A 23037-nucleotide genomic window follows, 5' to 3' on the forward strand; every position below is an offset into this window, starting at 1 on the left:
TCATTAATAACTGTGCACTTGTCCCCCCTCAATTCTATATCCAAATGGCTTTACAAAGTAATACATTTGTACACACTCCCCCACTCAGAATTGAAAAAGGTACAGCCTCTCAGCCAGATGTTTCTGAACTATCCCAGCCTCTACAAAATGCAGGCTGAGAAAGAAATCAAGGGTTGTGGGCGGCTCCCCACCACTTAGCCCTAAAGCTTCTCTGGTCTGCATGCGTCTCAGTGATGTTTTCTGACAGCAGTTCAGTAGGGCAACACTTCAGTAACCTTTCTGTTGGAATCTGGAGCAATGTTGGATTTGAAGAGCTCCATCCTCTCACTGTCAAAGACTGCGAAGATGATCAGATGGTGATGGTATAGCTGTCACAGCTGCTCCCTGGCCTGAAAGACCCACACACAAAAGGTGCATACAGAATCTTAAGGGTTGGAAGGGACCTGGGAAGATCTAGTCCAACCTCCTTGCCATAGCAGGACCACCTAGAGTAGGTCACACAGGAGCTTGTCCAGGTGGGTTTTGAATGTCCCCAGAGAAGGAGACTCCACAACATTATGACACCCTACTGAAAAAGATGCAAAAAAGGGATGGAGATGAAACAGCCTGGACAAGAGGCCTTGTTAAAATCCTGTGACAGACAAGGCAGATTTCATTTTCAGGCAGGTGATGGGTGGCAGCAGATCAGCCAAGGCACGATGGTAGGTAACCTGGGGACAGCAGCATCTGCAACTGCAGTTACATTTTGTAGGCTGTGAGCGAGCGATGCAAAGGGAAGCCCTTCCTTCCCCTCCTCCTCCCCAGGCTGGCACCATGACCGCCAGAGCCTCTGGGGGCTGTGACAAACAGAACCCAATTTTGGTAGCCAGACCGTATGGCTTCTGCTATAGCCAAAAAGTCTAGAGCAGCCTTACACAAATTCAGGAAGAGCAGCAGCATAGTCAGAATCAAATATAAAATCCATAACACTTCAGAAAATACTCTTTGCTACCCATTTCTCTCTACATCCATATTTTTAGCTTGATACAGATTAATACAACTGTCGTTTATTTGGCCTTTGGAAATCTATTTTTCTTCCTTTTTACACTACAAAACACAAATACTGAAACCAGAGCAACCCACTGCATGTTATTTAAAAAATAAAAAAACAGATTGGAGCTGTAGTGAGGCGGGCACTGATCTCTCCTCTTCGGTAATGAATGACAGGACAAGAGGAAATGGCCTCAAGTTGTGCCAGGGGAGGTTTAGATTGGAGGTGAGGAAGAACTTTTTCACTGAGAGGGTTGTTAAGCATTGGAACAGGCTGCCCAGGGAGGTGGTGGAATCCCCATCCCTAGAGATATTCAAAAGACACACAGATGAGGTGCTGAGGGACATGATTTAGTTTAATGGTGGGCCTGGCAGTGTGAGGGGAAAGGTTGGACTCAATCTCAAAGGTCTTTTCCAACTGAAACGATTCTAAGATTCTATGATGTCTGCATTTTGTAAATATGCTTAAATTTGCACACGAATTCTGTTCCTGAAATTAATTCTGCACATACATATGACTGGCTCCTGTTACTCCTTTTTCCTTAAAAAAAAAAAAAAGGTTTATTTTTAAGGCATGGAAACTCTGACTGTCTTGAGTCCCTGACTATGGGCTAGACAGGGAATTAACTGTAAACATGCAACTAATAGTCAAAGTCAAGAAGAAAAGCATCAATTAGCCAAACAAGCATAATATTATTAGCCAACAGGCTAATATCTTTAGCTGTACAGGATTGTTTTCTGCAAATTGATGATGGGCTTTTTTTAATTTAAGACAAAAAGAGCAAGAGCCACCAGTGGTTATGTGCTGCCTCTGTCCATTCTGGCTTTTATTCCTCCCCTTTGTCTCACATTGCTTTGTAGCTCAGGTATATTAAAATCTATTCTATAGGTTGCCAATTATCAAAAGCAAACGTACCAAAACCTTAAACCGGATGATTCTTATTCCCTTCAACCTCTTTCTGCTCCGTTTATGGCAGCGTGATGATGTTGTGCAAGCTGATTGCTGTTCCCTGGATGAGCAGAAGTGTGGTGCTGGGAGTGCGAGGGGAGCTGGGCGGTGGAGGTACAGCTGTGCTCACCAGCAGTGGGGGTAGATGTTCTGTCCTGTGCTCGGCCTTGATGACAGCAGCTACTGCCATGAAGGAAAGGATGGAAAGCAGGAGAAGTTGTACAGCACATTTGAACAACGAGAGCAAAACTTTTTCAAAGGTTGGGTGGCTCGTGTTCTGGGAAACATGAAGTCCCCTGAAGCACACGTGCTCTGATGCAACAACTCAAGTTTTGCTTCTGCAGAATTGTAGGTTTCCTCATCCCAAACCTCCCTACCTGCTGTGGCTGCAGCCATTTCATTTCCTTTCAGTCCAAGATTGCATCTGTAAGAGATTGAGAAAGAGAACAGAAAGGCAGACTGGACTAAGTACACCCAACATTTGAGAGAAAGTTTCTGTGTGAAGGCACTCTGTCAGGAATGCTCTTAGGGGTCACCCACCAGAAGTGCTCTGTGGTCACCACACTTTTGGGAAAAGGGGAGTCAAACAACTACACCATGGCCCTGCTGAATGTGCACAAAGAATAATGTTGGGCTTGCTACAGCTGTTCCATCACCCAGCAGTCCAAGCAAACAGCTTTGTAGGTCTTCCTACTGCCAGGGAATGAAGAGCAGATTCTGCTCCAGGAAGACCTCCATAAGCCTAGTCTTTCAGGCAGAAGGCAGACATTGCTTTATCAGGAGATTTAAAGCAGAGCCAAGGGGATTATCTCATTTTGAAGATGGCAGTATGCTAATGGGGCTGTCCACAACAGCCTGCAGTTCTGCAGGTGACCGCTCTAACAGCCAGGAAGCACGCAGCCTTTGAGGGAGAGGAGGATCCAGCAGTCTGAAGGGAACACCTGTGACCACACCTGAGAATCAGCCCCCTCAGGAAGGCACAGACAGTCTGCTACAATTGTGGTCGCTAGAAAACCTTGGGAGTACAGAGAATGGGGAGCTGCTAATTAAAGCAAAGTTCTGCATCCTGCTATTCCAAAGATACATTCAATTAGGGAAAATTAGAATATTAGCCAGAAATGAGCAGTAAGCATGCTACAGTGAGATGCTGGTTCACCTAGAATATGCCCTAATGTTTTTTTCCATTCCAGGAAGAATTGCTTGGGCCAGAGCAGTCCCTCTGGAAAGCACATTCTATGAAGAAGCTGAAAAGGGATGGAGCATACAGGACTATTGTAGCTCACAGGACTGCAGGTGTGCAAGAAGCCTCCAATGAATAGGTAAAAGAAGTCCTGAGCTCATAGCTATGGAATGTATAGTATTACCTGTTCCTTCTCCACTCTCAAAGAGAACCTGTAACAGCAGTAGGGCTGTGAAAAACCGTGCACAGACTTCCAAGCACAGGAAGATAAGCGTATCTAGAAAGCACCCTTAATCACAGCCCAGACTCTGGTGCACACCTGCTTTGCAAACCAGTCTCCTCCAGCCACTCCCAGTTGGACCCCCAGCTTCTCCTGGATGTGGACACTTACACAGCCAGTGAGACAGTCTGCTGCGGAGATGGAAAATGTGGGGAGAGAAAACACACCAGACTGCTGTGCTCACAATTAGGAACAATCTCATGCTGGCTTTCATTTAAGGTGAAGTGGGAAAAGACTGAAGGAAAAAAAAAATAATCCCAGCACACTAGGATAGGTCTTAGCAAACAGCAACTATGAACTTGAGGCCAATGAGTAACAAGCTTAGCTAGTACAACAAGCATTTCACAAATACTGAGATGCAAGTAAAACTCTTTCCTGAATGACTGGCAACATCTATGCCTGCCTCAACACCCCTAACAACCTCTGAATAAGCATTCAGTTTGAGTTCATAGTGGGGCAGTTACCTCCTCTTCCACTTGGAGGTAATTGCTGTAGAACCCCTAGTAGTGCTTTTTTAGTCCCCTGGAGAACAGAACAAGTATTAAAAAGTATTAAAAAGCCCAACCAACCTTGCACAACAAGGGATGAAGCTTTTTCTACTGGCAGGACAATTTGCTTTCACACTTCAAGTGAAATAGCCTGATATTTATCTATTAAAAATGAGATGCTGGACTGGAAGGCCTTCTGGCCTAATCCCCATTGTCAGCCTCTCCGCTTCCTCGTACAGAACAGCAAACTCTCTTGAACTTTAGAGTGCTGAGGTGAAGCAATGCTGCTTGCAGCTACCTCATGAATAAAACTGGCAAGCAGAGTAAGTGTACACACAATAGTCAAACACACGCTTGGCAGCATTTTTACTCTGCGTCTCGGGTATCTAATTCAACTTTCATCCGGAGAATCTGCCAAAATCTTCAGAAAAAGCCAAAATTTCATGATGTTGCATTTGAAAGAACACTAAAATCCTTTCAGAGTTCAACTACACCTGGTAACTTACAAATAGAAGAAACACATGACAGTGTTAATTGCTCACAGAAATGGATCTTTCTGTTGTCTACTTAATTTCTTGCATTTATGTCTAAAATCCTAATCTCCCTTTAAGATAGTAAGCCGTGAGATGGATTTGCTAAGAAGATTAATCTGTGTGAGAAAACGAGACCGTAAGGTGTTTACTGGCTAAGGAGAAAAGATATTTGAAAGCTGCTATGAAATATAGTTTTTAAGGGAGGCCTTTCTTTTTTGCGTAACAGTTCTTAGCAGCAGGCAGACTAAAAAGCAGAGGTGAAGGAGTTTCCTTTTAAATGCAAAGCAATTCTAGGCTTCAGTTACAGCCTTAAAAATGCACACACAGGATTTATTTTCATCTTTAACAGAAGTGCATTCACGAGAAAGGAGGCAAACGGTGTCAAAAAACTGCCATCTGCGGTATGAGAAGCCATGCGAGCATCTTGAGTGACGGCTGCAACGTGGGCCCACAGCTCAGGCAATGCAGGGGCAAGATTAGTCACTGCTGTGCTAGCCACAGCAACTCATTTCCTCACTGGTAATTTGTAGAAAAGCACAAGAAAATCCCAAACCCAAAACTTCATCTTTTCAAGTTATAGGGGAAGCATCGAGCAACCACTTTATGATAAACTGTAGCGTCATACCTAATCTTGCAAGGATCAGAACAAACAAATCACAGCTCAAAAAGTGGGATGTAGTTAACTTTTTACTTTGCTGCCAGCCTTAGAATTTAGCTTGTAACCAGCTTTTAAGCACTTCAGGATTCATAAATATATGGCAGAGAAGGAACTCAGTGCAAGCTCCTGTAAACTTATGACCAGACAGCATCACGGCTGCACATTACGGTGTTTCACATGAAATCAAAACTTGTTCAGATGAGATCACCAGAATATTTATTGTAAGGTTAAATTTATACAACTAATCAGTAAGGTTTTCATAGCTTTACTGTATTTTTTCACCTGTCCTTACAGCATCAAGATTCCAAGCTTCTGAGGTACAACTGCAGAATATTTTGGTTCTCTTTGGTGGAAGAAAGTGTTCACACTTTATTTCTCCATTCTGAGAAGAAGGAAGGGGTGAAAAGCCTAAACAGAGCTCCACTGTGGGATGGGTTTTTTTGTGGTTTTTTGGCATTGATTTGTTCCCACTGTCTACCCTTTAATCCATTTCTATAAAATCTCATCTAGTATTTTGAAGAAATGGAGATACTTACCCAAAGTCCTGCATGGTCAGGAGCTTGCTGAGCAGTCCAGGCTTGAATGAGAAATATCATCAAGGATTTGGGCTTCCAACAGACATTGGCACGCTGGACTGAGGGCAGTAGAAGTCCATCAAGGTGCTGAAAGAGCTGGAGCATGTGCCAGAAAAGGCTGAGAAAGATGCATTTGTTCAGGCCTTAGGAGTAGGTGGCTTTGGAAGGACCTTACTGCTGTCTTCAACTACCTAATGGGAGGGTGTGGAGAAGACACTTCTTGGAGGTGCAGTGGTAGATGAGAAGCAGCAGAGACAAACTGGAACATGGGGAATTCCAGTTAAATATGGGAAATACTTTTTTTTCATTGCAAATAACACCTCCATCCCTGGAAGTGTTCAAAACTCAACCAGACAATAGCAACATGATCTAGGCACATCTGCTTTGAGGAGGTGATGTACCAGACGGCCTCTGGAAGTCCCTTCCATCTTAAACTGTTCTACCATTTGATGCACAGGGCTTTTATGCCAGTGACTTTCTCTGGGCAGTCATACAATCCAAGCATGTAGAAAGAATATTTTGTTTTGCTTTAAAATTCACCATAATTTTTACATTTTTTGCTTGTTGTAACACAAAATGGCAATTCAAATCTCAAGTATGACATTTTAAAACTGAAGTGAGAACTGAGCAGGTTGCTTTAAGTAGCAGTGGCATTTTACCTGGATTTTAACACTCTAGTACACTGTGTGAGATGGTACCAGTAGCCAAAGTTGAAAATGCAAAGCACGTATTTTAATAAGGTGTCAAATCTTTTTTTGTTAGCAGCCAGTCAGCCAGTCACTCAGTCACAACTGAAAACAATCTGTACACACCTCATCTAGTCAGCAAAAACAGCTTTCACATGATACCCCCACTGATGGAGCTCATTATCCTCTCACATGATTCTGCTCACTGCTTAAGTCCCCACAAAAACAATTACCAGCTTTAACATATTAACATTAAAAGTAACAGTAGGTCTTACTCTCAGAAGGGCAAAAAAATAATGATTTAAATATACACTGGCTCCTAAGCTTCGACTGAATCCCCTCAGGAAGAGAATTTTGCACTTCAATAGACAGTGCCTTTGACATCAAGAGCCCTTCAAAGTGCTTGGCAGAGCATGTGAATGCTATCCCTCAGCTTACTGGATGATGAAATAAGGCACAGAGGTCACCCATCTTGCCCACACTCACATAGAGAGCGAGTGGTAGAGCCACTGGAGCAGAACGTGAGCTTTTCAGTGGAGCAAAAGGACAATCCAGGGCCAGTCAAAGGTTGCAACAACTTCAATCCAAACCAAATTTAGTAGTCAATAAATCACAATACACTTCAGGCAATGATCACACAGAAAAGGATGCATTAACCTGCAGAGAGCAAGCTCCTAAGACACGTGGCCTTAGCTGTGCAAACAGTGTACTGGTTACCTGAAGCTTCACAGTAGTTCAGGTGACATTGACTTCATCAGAGAAGTCATACTTTCTGATCAGCAGACATCTTAAACTCTGTTCTTCTACCAGCAAGGTAAACTTCTCTTGGAGTCACGCAGAAACACAAATAAAGGGCCTAATATATCCTCAGTAGACATGGATGGGTATGAGGCATAAAAAGCCCACATTAATCACTTGACAGGTACGGACTAAGTGGTAGAGAAATACCAATCTGGGGATAAAAAAAGTCTTAAATAAATAAAAGAAAACTGAGAGTAACTCATCAAAATCACCAAGAAATGCCTCTTCAGAGAGATTACCCTGCAGAAAACAAAGTGTGACACTAGTGATGACTGTTTGGGTGAGAAGCATGCTACAGCCTAGCCCTCTAATGGCAAATAAGCATTTCAGAAAGCCTGTCCTTGAATAGGATGCTCACGAGATGACTCATTTACTGACAGAGACTGCTGATGGGATTCAGAAATGTGTATGCTTCGATTCTGTTCTTCATCGATTTGATGGGAAGAAGCTGTATCTTGGCTGGAGTGAGACTGCTGACTTGATTCCTGAGTCAGCTGCATGTGCTGAGCTGGACGCGAAGACCCTGCTAAGTGGATTTCTTCATTTTGTCCCTGCTGAGCATGGAGGTGCTCCAGCGCTTCCTTGGAAAGAGTGATGACATGCATTTGTTCAGGCTGCGCAGCCTCTATTTGGTTTGCAATCATGTTGATGTTTTGGATTTGCTCTGCTTGCTCCTGCTGAGCTGAGAGCAGTATGTTTTGGAGCTGTTGTGGTGGCTGGGCAAGCAGCGTGAGGTTAGCAGCCTGCTCCGTTGTCATACTTGGGGCGTTTTCTGCAGTAACAATACTTATGCCTTGATTGTGACTGGGCATGAAGTTGATATTATGCACCGTGTCTGTAACCAGCAGTTGAATTTCCTGCCCTCCAGAGGTGGCCAGTTGATACTGTTGCAGCTGAAGGACGTTTCTCACTTCTTCAGAGCTGGAGTTGGCGCCTGGGGCAGCAGCCCTGGCTTCCTGAAACTGCTTTTCCTTGCTATGAATTTTCAAATGAGACTTCAGGTTGTCCAGACGAGCAAACTGCAAACTACATTCTGGGCAGGAGAAAGGCTTCTTGCCTGTGTGCAAGATACAGTGTCTTCTCTTTGCACTGGAATCAGAGAAGGATTTTCCACAGGTACCACAAGAATATGGCTTTTCTCCTCTGCAAAAGAATGCATTTGATCTCGTTAAAATACTCCCTTTGGCAGTGCTTCTTTCTGCAAGCCATTATAAAAAACTTACATGATTATTTTGTTTTGCTAAATCATAAGCACCTAAGAATCAGTGACGCCAGAAACGTTTTCTATTTGACTTCACAAGCTGTAGGACACTTTCATTTGTATATATTCAAGAGCTACAGAGAGAACATCACAGCCTTCCTGTCATAACACAGACCAGAGGTACAAGCTCCAGGCTGACAGACCTTGGTAAGAACACGGCAACTGACTTTCAACAACTGTAAGCACTGACCATTTTAAGAACATTTATTAACAGTGTGGGCTTTCAAACAGAAAGAAAGCTGAGACAACCCTAACTTGCTGCCCCAACTCAAAGGGATGAGAAATTTTACTGGAAGTGCTTTCTCTTACATAGGCCCATAACAGTTTTCCAGTGATTTAAAATCTGGCGTGTCTTCATGCACTACATCACACTAACGTGGGTAAAAGATAACCAATGCTATCAGAAAGGCACGATAGACTACAGGAAAACAGGACAACGCTCCAATAATCTTGTTACACCCCGGCTCCTGTTCTGCTCAAAAACTGACAGTAAAATTCTCACATCAGCAATACAGCATTAAGTCCACTGTCACTAAACAGACACACTACACCAAAGAGGAATCTCACAGTGTCTTGGCACAGTAGTATTTAACAGTGTGGTACTTTCCGCTATCAATTATTTCCTTAAATCGATTAAGTAAAAATGTTAGTTTTTAACCACCCATCCAAAATGCAAACAAGCCCTGATCATTCTGGAAGTGAAGCAGCACTACATACAGGTGTCAGATTAGCAGTTCCATTTTTGTAGAATGTGATGAAAATCAGACATACTCTACCTGTGAATTCTAATGTGAGTCTGAAGAGAGCTTTTAGCTGTAAACGATTTGCCACAAATTTCACAAGTGAAGGGCTTCTCACCTATCAAAAAGAAATTTTATATCGCTTTTTATACAACATTTCCCATCAATATATTAAAAAATATTTCTTATTTTACCATACACAGTATTCAAGTGTGGACTGTAAAATCCTCACGCTTCTGCCATGGGTCAGGACTGATAACCTGAAACTGAATGAACTCACTAGTTAAATGAGGGTATAGCATTTTAAATGAGCAGCTCTGACGTTTCTCCTCTTTGAAGATAAAGAATGAGGTGATCCAAACCCACAGAGCAACAAAAACGTACCGATGATACAGGTGTGTGTGTTTCACATGGAACAGACAGGCTTGAAAAAGGCTGACCCTGAATGAGTAGTCATTGATGCTGGGCTCCCATGCAGCACCATGCAGATGAGTAAGCCCATCTTCCCAAACCTGAAAAGCGAATCCATTATCTTAATAAGTTGGCTGGCTTCCTGTAAGATGCCATCATCCTAGGCCTACAATAGTCTGGGAACACCAGTCAGAGAAAAATGAAATGATGATGGGTTGAATAAATTCTGGGTTTGTTTGCTGTTTTGTTTTGTTTTTTTAACTGCATTTGGAATTCTTGTGTCTAATTGATTAGAAGCAGAAGAGCAAAATTAGACAACAAAAAGGTTCACAAAAAACAGACACATTTCGACCAAAGTGAGTCCTTAATCACACCATAAGACATCTCTGATGCTTCTTAAAGACACAAGAATCTGGATCACCTCTGTGGAAATTCAAACCATCACAGCACACTGAAACCAGGGATGAGGGAGCAGCCAGCTTCCAAGGAAGCTTCACACTTGGCATAGAACTGCAATGCTTATCAGCTCTAGAGGGGTGAAGGATGAGAGAACAAGAGGCATCTGTCGTAAGGAACCTCTCATCATCTAGACCCAGCCTCCTACTGAAAAGAGGAGTAACTTCCTATGTAGACTGTACTTTTACAATAGAGTTACAAAACCGATGCTGCCGAAGCAGGACGGTCCTTTCGGTGTTAACTCCTGACTGCCAAACTCCCTAGAATTTAACTTCTTGCTTTTGGGATGGGACAGATCAACTGTTATTTCTGCACTGTTAATACTGGTGTCTGGCCTCTCTTTTCTGGAAGCAAAACACATTGCATTGTAGAAGTCATCTTAGTTCATCTCTTTTTGCAACTTACCTTGCTAGCATGCTTCCTCTTCTCATTTTCCATCACCAAACTCATTTCCCACCAGCAAAGTAATTTCCCCCTATGCTCATTGAACTGTATCAACTTCAGATACAGAACTGTTGCATGTGTCAACAAACCTTATCTTCCACTCAATAGAAAATGCTGCATTTGTAAATATCACAAGTTAACACTATTCTGGATACATCTAAAAATCCCCAAAGTTCTGACCTCATATCCCATAGAATTTAAAGCAAGTGTTATTTTCACTGAGAGCGAGAAGGAAATAAAAGAAATACATAAATAATCTCATGTATATTTTGCTACAATCATAGGCAACATGCTTAAGAATAATTTGATTTTGGAAAGAATCACCACTATTTATAGGTGTTTTAGAAGAAAAAAATATTCACATGCAATTTTATGAATTTACCCTTCTAAGAAAACCCTTCTAAGGAGCACATGCATTGTTACCACAAGAGCACAGATCAACATTTTCATCTCTGTTATCCAGGCATTCAATCTCACCCTCTAAATCTCTTAAAACACATCCTGATGCACTTGCATTACAGCCCATCTCCTGCCAACATCTGGTTTGTTACAGTGCAACAAAAAGGTAAATGGAAGTAATTATTTTTCTGGTCAGCAGCATTTTCCATAAACACTCATCCCTTACAGACAGCTGTGCCCTGTAATACTTTTTGACTAGTTAGCTTGCTTCAAGCCTTATACATGCTGCATGGAGCTCTCCTGATAATTCCCAGTCCAGGGTTCTATCACAGGAGAGCTGACTGGCATTTTCTGCAGCAGGCTTTGTAGAAATGGGAAAAAAATTAAAACCCTCTTCCCACAACAGGCAATCTTTCTGAATTGTTGTAATACAAGCTTTTTTGTGCTTCTCTGTTCTTGATGTCAAATCTCTTCATTAGCAATACAGGCATCGCAACACACAAGTAGTGCAGAAGTTAATTCCACAGAAACAAGCATCATTTGCCCAGTGTTGCTTTGTCTGTGTTAGTTCAAGACAAAAAAAAAAACCCAAAACCAACCCAGATCAACCAGAAAACATGATGGACAGTATTACCTGTATGTGTTCTCAGGTGTTTCTTTAGCTGAGCTGCATCCATGAACTTGCGACGACACTGGTTACATTCCGGCAGCGAATGGCCTTGTCGCAACAACAAAAAAAGTGTCAGTGCCTAAGTGATCCCCTGTTTCTCTTCAGTGATGTTTGTTAAAGCACTTCCCTGTAAAATAACCACTTTGATAGAACAGAGAGATAAAACAAAAGGTCATTCACTCCCTTCTCCCTATCTTAATTGTCACACTCCTATTTGATATTATCATGGAAAAGGAGACTGACGTCTGGTTGCCCCCCCCAAACACCCCTTTCTTTTGAAACTTCGTAAATTCTGATTTTTTATACTCCTGTGTGTAGCTCCATCCCACTCTAGAAGTAAAAATGATACTTCTTTAAGCTTGTTTTCCATCACTAATCCAAAGAAGTTGGAAAATACAAGGCAATTTCTTAGAATCATAGAATGGTAGGGACCTTTAGAGATCATCTAGTCCAAACCCCCTGCCGAAGCAGGTCCACCTAGACCAGGTTACACAGGAACGTGTCCAGCTAGGTTTGGAAACCTCCAGAGGTGGAGCCTCCACACCCTCACTGGGCAGCCTGTGCCAGGGCTCACATTTACACAACAGGCAAACTTGCACAAGCAGTACAAATTGTTTATACAATTCCTAACTTCTATGTAACACAGATAGCAGTGCTACAATAATCAAGTTATTTGTCAAATACAGTGTAACTAATTTTTAATCACCATAAGAGTCCTTCTTGATTAACTATTTTTCCTAAACATTCTCTTTATTATAGATCATTTTGGCCTTTCCACCCTATTCATTGTTAAATCAAGATACCACACATCAGGGTAGCAGAGACTAAATACATCACTGAAGAAGACTTTTCAGTCTTAGTGAATCTTTAGAAAGACAAAGCACAAGCTGTAAGCCAGCTCTTCAACCTGGACTTGTTATACCTGTGTGTACTCGGTAGTGGCTCTTGAGCTGTCTCTTTTGGCTGAAGTATTTCCCACACTGATCGCATGTAAAAGCCTTCTGCCCTGTAGGGGAAAAAAAGATCACTTATGTCACATCCAAAGCAAATGTAAGGAAAGAAATAAATCAGAACACAGGAGAGAGCACAAACATCTTTTTTCAGAAAGGCTAATTCTTGGGGAAGGGAGGTTACACTGGCCTTGAAATATTTACCTGTATGTAGGCTCATGTGCTCCAGAAGCGAATGCTTTGTTGTCAGAGCCTTACTGCAGATTGTACAGGTGTATGGCCGCTCTCCAGTGTGCATCCGCTCATGGACCTGCAGGGAATGTTTCTGGGAAAAGCCTTTGCCACATTCACTGCACTTAAAAGGGCGCTCCCCTGAAAGCAGAAGATGACATTTTTTAAGTACAGATACATTACTTCTCACTAGGTATTTCAAGCCGATAGTGAGACACGTTGCAATGTGGTGACTACTGAAAATGACTTTTGAGTAGCAATAAGAACTAAGAGACAAGCTTCACATGGCAATAATTACTTAACTATTGCCATATAATCTAGTGTTTAAATGGAGAACTAACTAAACTGCAAGAAAGGCAAGACAAAGGCTCCAAGCTCTTATGACAAGAATAAACCAGTAAACACACAGGAGACACCGTAATTTGGATCAGCATGCTGTTTTGGTCAGTTCTTGCTGTAGTCAACAGCCCACATTTCAACAACTAGCTTACATTTAGCAACAAGTCACTAAACCCTTACCCAAAAGCAGCAGTCTCTTGATGCCTACCTGTATGACTTCGCTGATGAATAGCTAAGAAGTGATTATATTTAAATACTTTGCCACAGTCTTTACAGCGAGCTTCAGAACCCGCACGTTTTCTTTTTCCATCAGTTCTCTTTGCCAGTCCTTTTTCATCCTCATCACCAAGAAGTTTATAATCTTTTAGTTTGATTGATCTCCTTAACCTACGTTTGCTGTAACGGCTCTGAGTGCTCTGTATTCCTTCAGACTTGGGATCGTAATTCTCATCTTTCTCAGCTGGTAGATCGATGGCAGCTTCTGAGCCACAAGCAGGTTCATTTTCCTCTGCATCTTTCCTCACTGGAGCCTGCTCGCTCTCAACTGTTTCCTCTGCTGCGGTATCTTTTTTCATAAAATTTTGCTTATTTTGCATGGAGTTGTTCTCTCTCAGCTGCACATCTTCAGCAGCATTTGCTCCTAGTTTTTCCTCTTGGACATTCTGGATTTTCCTCGGCCGCCCACGTTTTCGCTTGGGCAGACTGTCGTTCTTTTTGTCGCTTGCAGCAACAGCTACAGAGACTCCACCGTTACCAACTGGGGCTGGTAACACATTGCCTGAGCTACGGCTGGCCTGGTAGTCTGTGCAGGCCCACACCAAGTCAGTCACTTTCAGCAGCTGTGCAGTAGCCAGAATTTGTTCTGTGCTCTTCTCACTGGCCTGGAGGCAACCAGTGTAGATAAACTCTAGCAGCGCTCCAAAGGTGTCTGCGACCATTCCTTCCAACACGTAAATCGACTGCGCTATTTCACCCTCATCTACAAACATCATCGAGAAGTATTCACTGCTGGCAGCAAGTAGAGCTTTATGGGCTCTGAATTGCACATTCTCCACTATTAGAGTAATGTCACAAAGAAAATCCTTTTTCCTTTGTTCTTCAAAATTAGCTAGAATGGTATCTTTGTGAGCTTTGGAGTGGATGACAACCAGCTTCTCAGAAGCATCGGGGGTTGTTTCTGCCATTTTTGTCATGAGTATGAAAGGAGGTGCCTACAAGAGCAGAACAGCTTAAATAAATACATATAAGTCTGCATTATAAGACACCAAATACCATTTGCTTTACCAGTCAATAGAGTTCAACGGTTTCCAAAGCAATTCTGAAGCCTCCAAACTTTCTTTAAAAAAACAACACTAATGCTGACAGATTTTCTCCAAAAAGCATTTTTAAATCCTAAGAACAGGCTTTTAGATAGTTTCTTCTTAGATCAGAATTACTGCCTATTATTTCACTTGTTTATCTCTTATGTACTGTGAACTGTACAGCTACCTCCTCTGAAAACTCCTTTCAAAACAACTGGACAAAAAGAACTCTTTGCTCACGGCTCCTAAGCAGAAACAAATAATAACCATTTAAAAAGTCAGTTGCAGCTTCATCACTGCAGATGCCACGTTTCAGCTTACTCAGGGACAATGCTAAGAAATCCTGCAATCAATGATAAAACTTCACTGGCATTAGTGTGGCAGGACTCCATGCCTTCTTTTGCCTACTTTTATCCTTTGGAAAGTTTTCTATCAGAGCACTTACCTGCTAAGCTTTAGCCTACAGAGGTGGGTTTTTATTAAGCTGAAAACCAGCAGCATTTTTAAAAAGTTTGTCTAAAGTTAGGTTGACCGTGCTACCCAGTAATCATCAATTTGGATTGCTAAGCTTCTTCAACTGTAAATATGCAAAAATTATAAACAAGCTGATCCACCTCCCCCAGCAATTGAAGAAGCACACAATAAATAATACTGTAGAAGAGATGTGACAAAAATGTCCATTTCAAGAGAGTCAGCTGAGGCAAAGGTAGAAGAAATTAGCTACCTGACATACTAATTTATAAAACTGTCATATTAAATACAATGGGTATTTGTATTTAGTGAGTGCAACAGTTTCAGCCACCTGAACAAACCCAGTGGGGAACAATATATGCTGCAAAGAGATGATACCTAAATGCTGAGGTGCCCAACAAGTGATTTTTTTTTTGTTTGTTTTTTGGCCCCATTCAGCTACTCAGCAGCTCATGGTGGAGTCAAATTGTTTTGTCTGGAAGCTTTAATTTCTGGAGGATTGGAGGGGCTGCAGGTCTGGCTCGGTGGCCTTACAGTGCCCTACAAAAACTCCTGAGGAGCTGCTGCAAACTCTGCCCGCAGGCATTCCCCAATATCCACACGTGTGTCAATGAGGACTGGAGGTGTGTTGTGGGTTTTGATCACACGAAGGACTCTCATACTCAAACACGAGGTAACACCATCAACATTTTGACCACAAAACCTAAACCAGCACGCTCACCTAAAAAAACCCCTTAATAACTCTACAGTAAGGCTGTGTAGAAGGCACCGATATGCCAGCAGCGTGGTCAGACGCACCCCAGCCTATCTGACGATGAACCGCGGAAGGGCTCGGGAGCAACAGGCGTGTTGTGGAGGGCTAACCCCCGGTAAGAGGGCGCGGCCTCGGCCCGGTTCCGGGCAGGAGTAGGGCCGGCAGCCCGGTTCGGCTCGGCTCGGCGCCACAGGGGGGACAGGAGGCGGCCGACGCGGCGAGGAGCATAGCTGAGACTGGCGGCACCGCAGCCCCCGCCGCTGGGCGCCCCCTCATACACACCCCCCCAGACCCATACTTAAGCCTCAAGACCCATAAGTCGCTCCGGCAGGCTTTGGCCGCCTCCCTGGGAAGGCCGCTCCCCTCCACAGCGCAGGCGAGACGCCCTCGGCCCAACACTGCGGTGCCGGGGCGGCGCAGGTTCCCCTAGCCCGGCTGATTCCCGCCCCCCCAGGCCCCGACAGCAGCTGCGGTGCGAGGTAGGGGTTTGTCCCGGCGGCGCCCGGCACTCACCCCTCCGCCGCCGGACCCCCCTCAGCACAGCCGCGCCGCACTTCCGGCCCGGGCAGCCGCGCGCCTTGCGTCCTGACGTACAGCGCCACGCGCCGGCGGCACGCGGGCGTGCTCCCCCCCGCGACTCTTCCCTGCCGGCTTCCGCGCGCGCGCCCGTTACCGCCGCGAGGTGTTAAAAACCAGGCGTGACTGGAGGCCAAGAGTTTAATTCTAACATGTCGGTCACTAGCGGCGTTCCAGCAGCGCGGGAGGCTGACGGCGGCGCTCCTTGTGCTAATAAAACGAAATACGTGAGGTGGTGGGGAAACACGCGGCCCCCCGCTACACAAAGCCGGGGCCGGCGTCTTTCAAAGAAAGGAAGGTCTGGAGGCTGCTGTCCAAGCCAAGGGGCCTGTGCCGAGGCTCCTTGTAGGGGCCGGCCATGGCCGCCCCCAGGTAGGGGATGAGCTGGCAGTGTTCCTTGAAGCGCACCAGCTGCCTCTGGTACCTCTGCCGGGCCTGCTCCGAGCTCCTGGGGTTGTGTGCTGCAAGAGGTGAAGCAATATCTTAGTGTCACAGAATCACAGCATGGTTGAAATTGAAAGGGACGTCTAGAGATCATCTAGTCCAGCTTCTGTGCTAAACTCCCATCAGATCACAGAGGAACATGTGTCCAGGCAGGTTTGGAAAGCCTCCAGAGAAGGAGACTCCACAGCCTCCCTGGGCAGCCTCTGCCAGGACTCACCCTCATAGGAAAGAAGTTTCTCCTCGTGTTTAAGTGGAACTTCCTCTGTCCCTTATCCCTTGTCCTGTGACAGGGCACTACAGGAAAAAGACTTGCCCCATCCTCCTGACTTTCCCCCTTCAGGTATTTGTAAGTGTTAATGAGATTCCCCCCCCTCAGTCTTCTCCAGACTAGGTCCCACAGCTTTTCCTCATAACGGATGCTCGCCTATACCTTCATTTCTCAAGTACTGAAAGCAATCTAGTGTTATTGTTAGAAAAGCTGCAGAAGTAATTAAACCACCGATTCTTGTCCCCTATTTAAATATAACATATAATTGGAAGATGAGAAAGTCAGTATTTCTGACAGAAACAGGATATAAAAAATTTCCAAGGGACCACAGTGTGTGAAGCACTTTGATCATGTTTTGGATCAAGGATGATGTGACTTCTCTGAAGAGGCACAAATAATAAACATTGCTGTATTTGCAAAGGACATTTTTCAGAGTAACAGAATGCCATATCTTAAAGCTGGAAGCAGTTCTACCCAGTGTCAGAAGAAGGTGACTTGTTTTCCTGGATTCCTATGGTCAAACTGTTTGTCACTGCATGAGAAGAGATGTGTGCACTGGGCATAACCTTTCCAGTTCACCATCCAGTGCTAATAACGATGTAACGATGCAATACATGAGCAAAGCATTCCTAGCAGGGACATTGTTATGTGAGCAAAGCTGTACCAACAATAGAATAAAAACAGCCTTTGTGGATGAAACAAACTACAGCATAAAAAGCAGTTTTGCTGGCTTAGGAACTATACATTTATACAGGGTCTTATTGTGTGCCTACACTGTTCAGTAATCTTTCGTAATAAAGCTATGCTAGCAAAAATCTGTGATAGTCCAAGAAAAATCTGGAGAGCTCTGGAAACTGCATAAGGAAACATGGGACCAGAAGAACGTTAGACAATTAATAAAGGTTGCCATCTGAAAGAATAAGTAAAAAATTAAAATAAGAAAAGGCAAAGTGAAGTTCATCCACTGAACAGGTTGGCTTATAAAAGGCAAAAAAAGGTTTGGAGAAGTGTCAGTCACGTCCCAGAAATCTCCAGCCCTACTGGAAACCAAATCAGAGCTGCAGTCTAGGCTGTTGAAATCCTGAAAGCTGGCACTGTCTAGGCTGACTGTAAACTATTAAAGATTATTAGCTGCAACTACTACCTTGGGCTGCAAAAAAACAACCAACCCAAAATTATAAAAAATAACAAATATGAATACAGAACTTGAGCAACTTTCCTCAGTGAAAGAGTAGTCCTGACCTCTGGTAGCTCCTTGAGAAGTTTTACTTTATCATCATTTTGTGGGCTAAGTACCAACCACCTAATTTTAATTTTAGACTGTTTATCTTTGTCAGGGAAAAGTGAGGTGGTCAATGAGACTGACAAACTTTAAAAAAAGTTAAAATAATCAATATACTAATACTCTGAGTCACACTGATATTCAGATTTTCCCAGATAATTTTACAAATAAGCAGACTAATAAATAACATTAATTTCTCTGTGCTAAAAACTTCAAAATCTAATTAGATCTGCATGGATATCTGTTCTTTTGTAACTTAGTCTATTGGCACTGAGCTCATTTAAAAGAAGGGCTTTTTTAAAAATGGCAGGTATCCTATGTGCACTTAAGCTGTGTTTCAAGACATTACAGCTCTTATTTGCATATTTAGCTGATGTGTTGTTGGAAATACATATGATCAGAAAGTTGTCTTCAGGTTATCTGCAAGGCAATGTTCAATAGTAAGTTTTATTTGACCATGTGATACAGTTGAAAAAAGGCAAGCATTCAGGCATCTAAACCATTCGTCAGGTAGCAGCCTTTTCTCACAGTTGTTTTAGTCAAATTTTAAGACAATTCAGGTTGTCTACAACTAGTTTAAAATGTAGTACATTTTACCTGCTGTTTAAAAATTCCAACAATGTATGTGAGAAATGCATCCATTTCTGACCATGCATTTTCAGGGCCATCAGATTGTTAGCAATAAAACGTCATTAAAGTCTCAGGATTTGTGAGAGATTACTTACCTACCTTCCTACCTACCTGCCTACATACTTACCCACCTACCCACCCTATTAACCTTATTTTCCTCCCAGGTCCTTATACCTTTCCAAGAAACTTGTCAGTGTGTACTTAAATCGGTATATGATAGTGTTTTGTCAAGTTAGACATAAGAAAACTACAGGGATTGGTTATCAATGTTGTCACAGATGATTTACTGCATTTATAAAATTGGTTGTTTTTATAGAACACTGTTTTATACACTACCTTTTAAATGGCAGGCAACAAAAAGCAGAGCCGTTCTTTTTACACTTAGGAATGGAAACTTTGGCTTTAAGCATCCTACTTCACTCAGAGCTTTTATTAGAGAAGTTGCAACTCCCTAAAGAAAGGAAAGAGTTTTAGAAGACCGTTATGGAAATCTACAGCAGAAATATATTCAAAGCCTGATCCTGTTGTCCTGCCACATTAACAATACAGGAGCATATCTAAGTTGGTGAATTACACAAGATAACAAATAGTATAACATAGGGAAGGAAATGATCATTAATATTTTTTTAAGTCCTATTATGTCTCTAAATGTGAGCAAGTATCTTTAAATGATTCCAGATAGGCTTTTGTCTAGCCTGGTATTAAAAATCAAATCAAAATGTAATCTTGCAAGATATGATAAACAAAAGAGTCAGAAAATCCATCTTATAAAATAGTACCGGAGTTTAGTTCTGCCCTCTGATGGTCTTGTATTTTTTCCATTAAAGCTACAAATAATTATTGTTTTAAAGCTTGAAAAAAAGTTCTTCTTAATTGTAAGTACACAATTTTCAATTTAATATAATCTCATTACCAAACATAAGACTCATGTTGCATTAAAAAATGAAAGAAACTGGGTGGGATATACTATACATTGCAAAATCATATTTTTAAATAGACAAGCAAGAACTTGCCTGTTCAAGGTATCCAGCCAAAGGAAGTGCAGTGAGTAGCATTGGCTCCTTTACTGGAGGGAGTTTACATGGAAGCTTCAGATTCCAATACTTCTCTGGTAACCTAACCAGATAAAAAGTAAGCATTTCTAAGATGTATGAACTGTGATGTGGTTAAAGATTAAGATAAAGTTATTATATTCACCTCATAAACTTCAGAAGTTTTTCTTCATTTTCAAAAATATATACCTTATCTTGATATTTTGCTGCATACTCAATGTGTCCAGGCACCAAAGCTTCATATCTGAAGAAATGGAGCAAGAAAGACATTAATTCACATGAAATAGAAGCCATAATTTGTGCAGTATAAATTCATGAGCTTCTGAGAGCCTTCTGGTATTTTAGCAAGTGTAGGAACTACAAAGTAGCAGCAATTGGATCATTCAGGTTTCCACCACATGACTGACAGTTACAAGGCTCAAAATCTCAGAGTCTCTGCCTCAAAATCTGGTTATAAAGAGCCTCTTATAGTACATTTTTAGAGCTCCTCTAGTTAAAATGCCAATCATAGTTGTTCAGGAGATTAAGAAGGGACAGCATAGAATTGATTACTATGGTTCTACCTTGAGAAATTCCTGCACACTGAGGAGATCAGTGGGACTTTATCATGGAGCTTTATGGATCTCATAAAAATTGTAATACCTAGGCTTGAAATTACTATGGTTTTGTGAGATTTCTTTGAACTTTTTAAGGCTTATGATAGAGAAAACTCAAACTGTATCTGATCAGACTTCATCACGTAGAGAACTGTAATTGCTTTTCCTGTCCAAACCCTGAACACTATTAAAAAATACTGTTAAATTATTTCCTCATTAGTGTGTTAATAAAGGACACCTAGTCTGCAATTCAGATTATGAAAACTGAAGTGATGTACCTCTGTTTTCCATCTAAGTAAGTGACTGGACAGTACCCCTGCATTTCAGCACTTATAGGGAATAAGGCCTTCACTTCTGTTTCAGTCAGTTTCTTTGGTAGCATATCCGGGAGTGGGAGAGGGTGAGGTGCCAGTGGTGGCACGTAAATCTCTGGTCTGTTCAAGAATTTCTGTAGAAAAAGAAATAAAATCACAGAAGCACTGTGAGTCAAACTCCAGAGGACTGGCTCACATAAGTTAGATACTTGTTTATTCTACAACACCTCTCCTGATGTGCTGGTGCTGCTCTCAGGTAATTTCTTTTTCAACCTGCTCTCAGTTAAGTCGCCACTTTCCAGCCACCATCCACTGCTATCCATTGCTATTGATAGCCACTGTTTACCCTTGGTCTCCCCAAAACAGATGGAGAAAGCAGGAAATGGTTGGTTTAAAATTATTGTTTGATCTATGACAAGTTGTAAGAGGAGCTTTGCTTTGAATGGACTCTCTGCTGTATTTTGGCTGCCTAGACATTGGATAGCAGAAGTGTACAGAACAAAAGCTTGAATAATAACAACACTAGCCTAATTCTGATTCCATATTGCTTGTTGTTGTCAGTGAATCTAATTAACAATGTTCTCTTTTCCCATAATATCCCCCTGACCTGCTTTTTTGACACTTACATCCAGCTCTTCCTGTGAGGCCATTTTGTAATAGTGTCCTCGAAATTCTGCAGCAAACTGCAACGATGATGTTACAGAACAGTCAACCAATTCACCCCTTTCTGCAAGGCTCACGGGACAGTACTGCCCAAACTCCCCCAGACGGTGCTGCAGCTCTTTGGGAGTGATACATAAATCAGCAATACTGGCTGCTTTTCCTGTTAATAAAAGCAATTAATTAAAGACAGGAACAACAAACATTTCTATTCAGAACTGTTACCATTTAGAAGATATAATACTTATGTGATAATGATGTGAAATAATGAGAATTAAAGTAGCAATTTTAATAGATGGATATTAAAATGAAGTTGCGACTCATTTTGTCAATTAATTTAACTTTTTCAGCACTTAAGAAATGTAACAACTATTAATAATATGAGATACTCTGCATGCTTAACTTACTAGTCTGTTTTCCCTGGGACAGGTTTATTTATAATTTTTCGTTCCACTTCTTTGTGTTGCTAAGGAACTTTTCAGCTACTGTTTTCTTTACATTGATGAAAAAGAATATAAGGTGTGATGAAACCCTCCCCTTTTATCATCCACATCCTGCAAACTGCTACAGTCTATCTGGATGAAATACGTTAAAAGTTTGAATAAAATGCAATATAAACCCCAAATGTTTTAAGAATTGTTCTTTTCGAGCATGACATGAAAAGTGAAATGCCTTTTAAGTAATTTCTTTTGGCTTATGACTGCAGTTTTTAAGAAGGGTGCAGCTCCAGAGCTGTAAAAGTTAAAAACAAAAGGTGGATATAAGACAAGGAAGTCTGTTTGTCCTTCAGAGGAATTCTAGTTAAACTGCACAGGCATGTTTAAAAGGCATATTTAATCTTGACCAATACTGACACATAAAAATTCAAGTGAGAACTGTGTAATTTCAGACTGAAGTGTTTTTCCTCCCACAGCACACATTAAATCAGATGGTATATTTAACCTTAATTCTGAAGTTATAATTATCATTTTCCATGTCCTTCCCTCTTTCTCCACTAGCAAGTGAATCTGCAAGTCATAGTTCCTCTTGAATACTTTGGGACACCCTTTGTGATATATCATGGAATGTTGAGGAATCTGCCGTGACCATGAGACCTCTAACTTCTTTCAGCTGCATTCTGTTACTCTGGTCTTTGGAGGATGACCTTAGACCGCTCTGTAGTTGGTTTTGCCTTTGCTGTCCTTGAGAGATCTCCTCAAGATCTCACAGAACTCGAGAGTATGTGCGTGCCCAAGAATTAGCTTCATCCAAAGCATGTTGAAATTGAAATGCACTCCTTAGATTGCAGCTTCTTAAAGAAACAAATAGTATTCCAAGAAACTTTGTTGTTTACCTTCTCTTATTCGTTCCAGGTATATCTGGATTTCTTTAACAACCACTTGAACTTCTTGCAGTACTTTGTTCCATATCCACCACTTGCTCTGAAAGGCACTGATCACACACCAGTTCTGATGCTCCTTCTGATAGTAATTCCTAATTGCATCAATGTGCTGTTTATAGCAGGAATATTTAATAGCTAGAATCTGTGAGCTGTCATGTTTCGGGTAGGGACATCTGAAGACAATGAAAAACAACACTGATTTAAGTCTGAAGATTAAATAAGTTCATA

At 42.0% G+C, this 23037-nt stretch overlaps 3 protein-coding genes across 10 annotated transcripts in view; all 3 read right to left on the reverse strand.

Annotated features, from left to right (window-relative positions):
• PPIL6 (peptidylprolyl isomerase like 6) overlaps nt 1-5667 on the reverse strand; it is an 18561-nt gene extending 12894 nt beyond the window's left edge. Inside the window, exons 1-3 of the mRNA XM_061989609.1 lie at nt 5654-5667; nt 2348-2402; nt 1946-2098 (exon numbers count right to left, since the gene is read on the reverse strand). Coding sequence (XP_061845593.1) covers nt 1946-2098; nt 2348-2402; nt 5654-5667 — 222 coding nt within the window. The remainder of the gene's footprint in view (nt 1-1945; nt 2099-2347; nt 2403-5653) is intronic.
• Nucleotides 1828-16185, reverse strand: ZBTB24 (zinc finger and BTB domain containing 24). 8 transcript variants are annotated; one of them, XM_061990450.1, is made up of 9 exons: nt 15574-16046; nt 13289-14291; nt 12715-12882; nt 12483-12566; nt 11525-11608; nt 9217-9298; nt 7096-8322; nt 5654-5951; nt 1828-2402 (listed from the first exon to the last, which is right to left on the reverse strand). In XM_061990450.1, exons 2-7 carry the CDS (start codon nt 14271-14273, stop codon nt 7506-7508), a joined length of 2220 nt encoding a protein of 739 aa, XP_061846434.1. In that variant the 5' UTR covers nt 14274-14291; nt 15574-16046; the 3' UTR covers nt 1828-2402; nt 5654-5951; nt 7096-7505. The 8 variants fall into 8 exon arrangements, with proteins under 8 accessions (XP_061846434.1, XP_061846435.1, XP_061846433.1 ...); XM_061990451.1 differs by having other exon boundaries at nt 7089-8322; XM_061990449.1 differs by having other exon boundaries at nt 1828-2158; nt 2356-2402; nt 5654-8322.
• A 155-nt stretch (nt 16186-16340) lies between these two features.
• The window catches only part of AK9 (adenylate kinase 9), a 64175-nt gene continuing 57478 nt past the window's right edge, over nt 16341-23037 (reverse strand). The window contains exons 31-37 of the mRNA XM_061989982.1: nt 22762-22982; nt 21395-21591; nt 20733-20902; nt 20004-20102; nt 19820-19922; nt 19143-19257; nt 16341-16643 (exon numbers count right to left, since the gene is read on the reverse strand). Coding sequence (XP_061845966.1) covers nt 16441-16643; nt 19143-19257; nt 19820-19922; nt 20004-20102; nt 20733-20902; nt 21395-21591; nt 22762-22982 — 1108 coding nt within the window. The 3' untranslated portion in view covers nt 16341-16440. The remainder of the gene's footprint in view (nt 16644-19142; nt 19258-19819; nt 19923-20003; nt 20103-20732; nt 20903-21394; nt 21592-22761; nt 22983-23037) is intronic.

This window comes from Colius striatus, chromosome 2 (genome assembly GCF_028858725.1).
Source record: "Colius striatus isolate bColStr4 chromosome 2, bColStr4.1.hap1, whole genome shotgun sequence".
In the NCBI taxonomy this organism is placed as follows: Eukaryota; Metazoa; Chordata; class Aves; order Coliiformes; family Coliidae; genus Colius; species Colius striatus.

Bases quoted from the DNA above. Each gene is read 5' to 3' on its own strand.
- ZBTB24 (XM_061990447.1), bottom strand. From the start codon at position 14,273: ATGACAAAAATGGCAGAAACAACCCCCGATGCTTCTGAGAAGCTGGTT. The intron at 12,567-12,714 runs GTAAATATTTCA...TTTCCCCTACAG, and splicing joins GCACATGAGCCTACATACAG to GGCAGAAGGCTTTTACATGC. The intron at 11,609-12,482 runs GTATAACAAGTC...TGTTGCGACAAG, and splicing joins CCACTACCGAGTACACACAG to GCCATTCGCTGCCGGAATGT.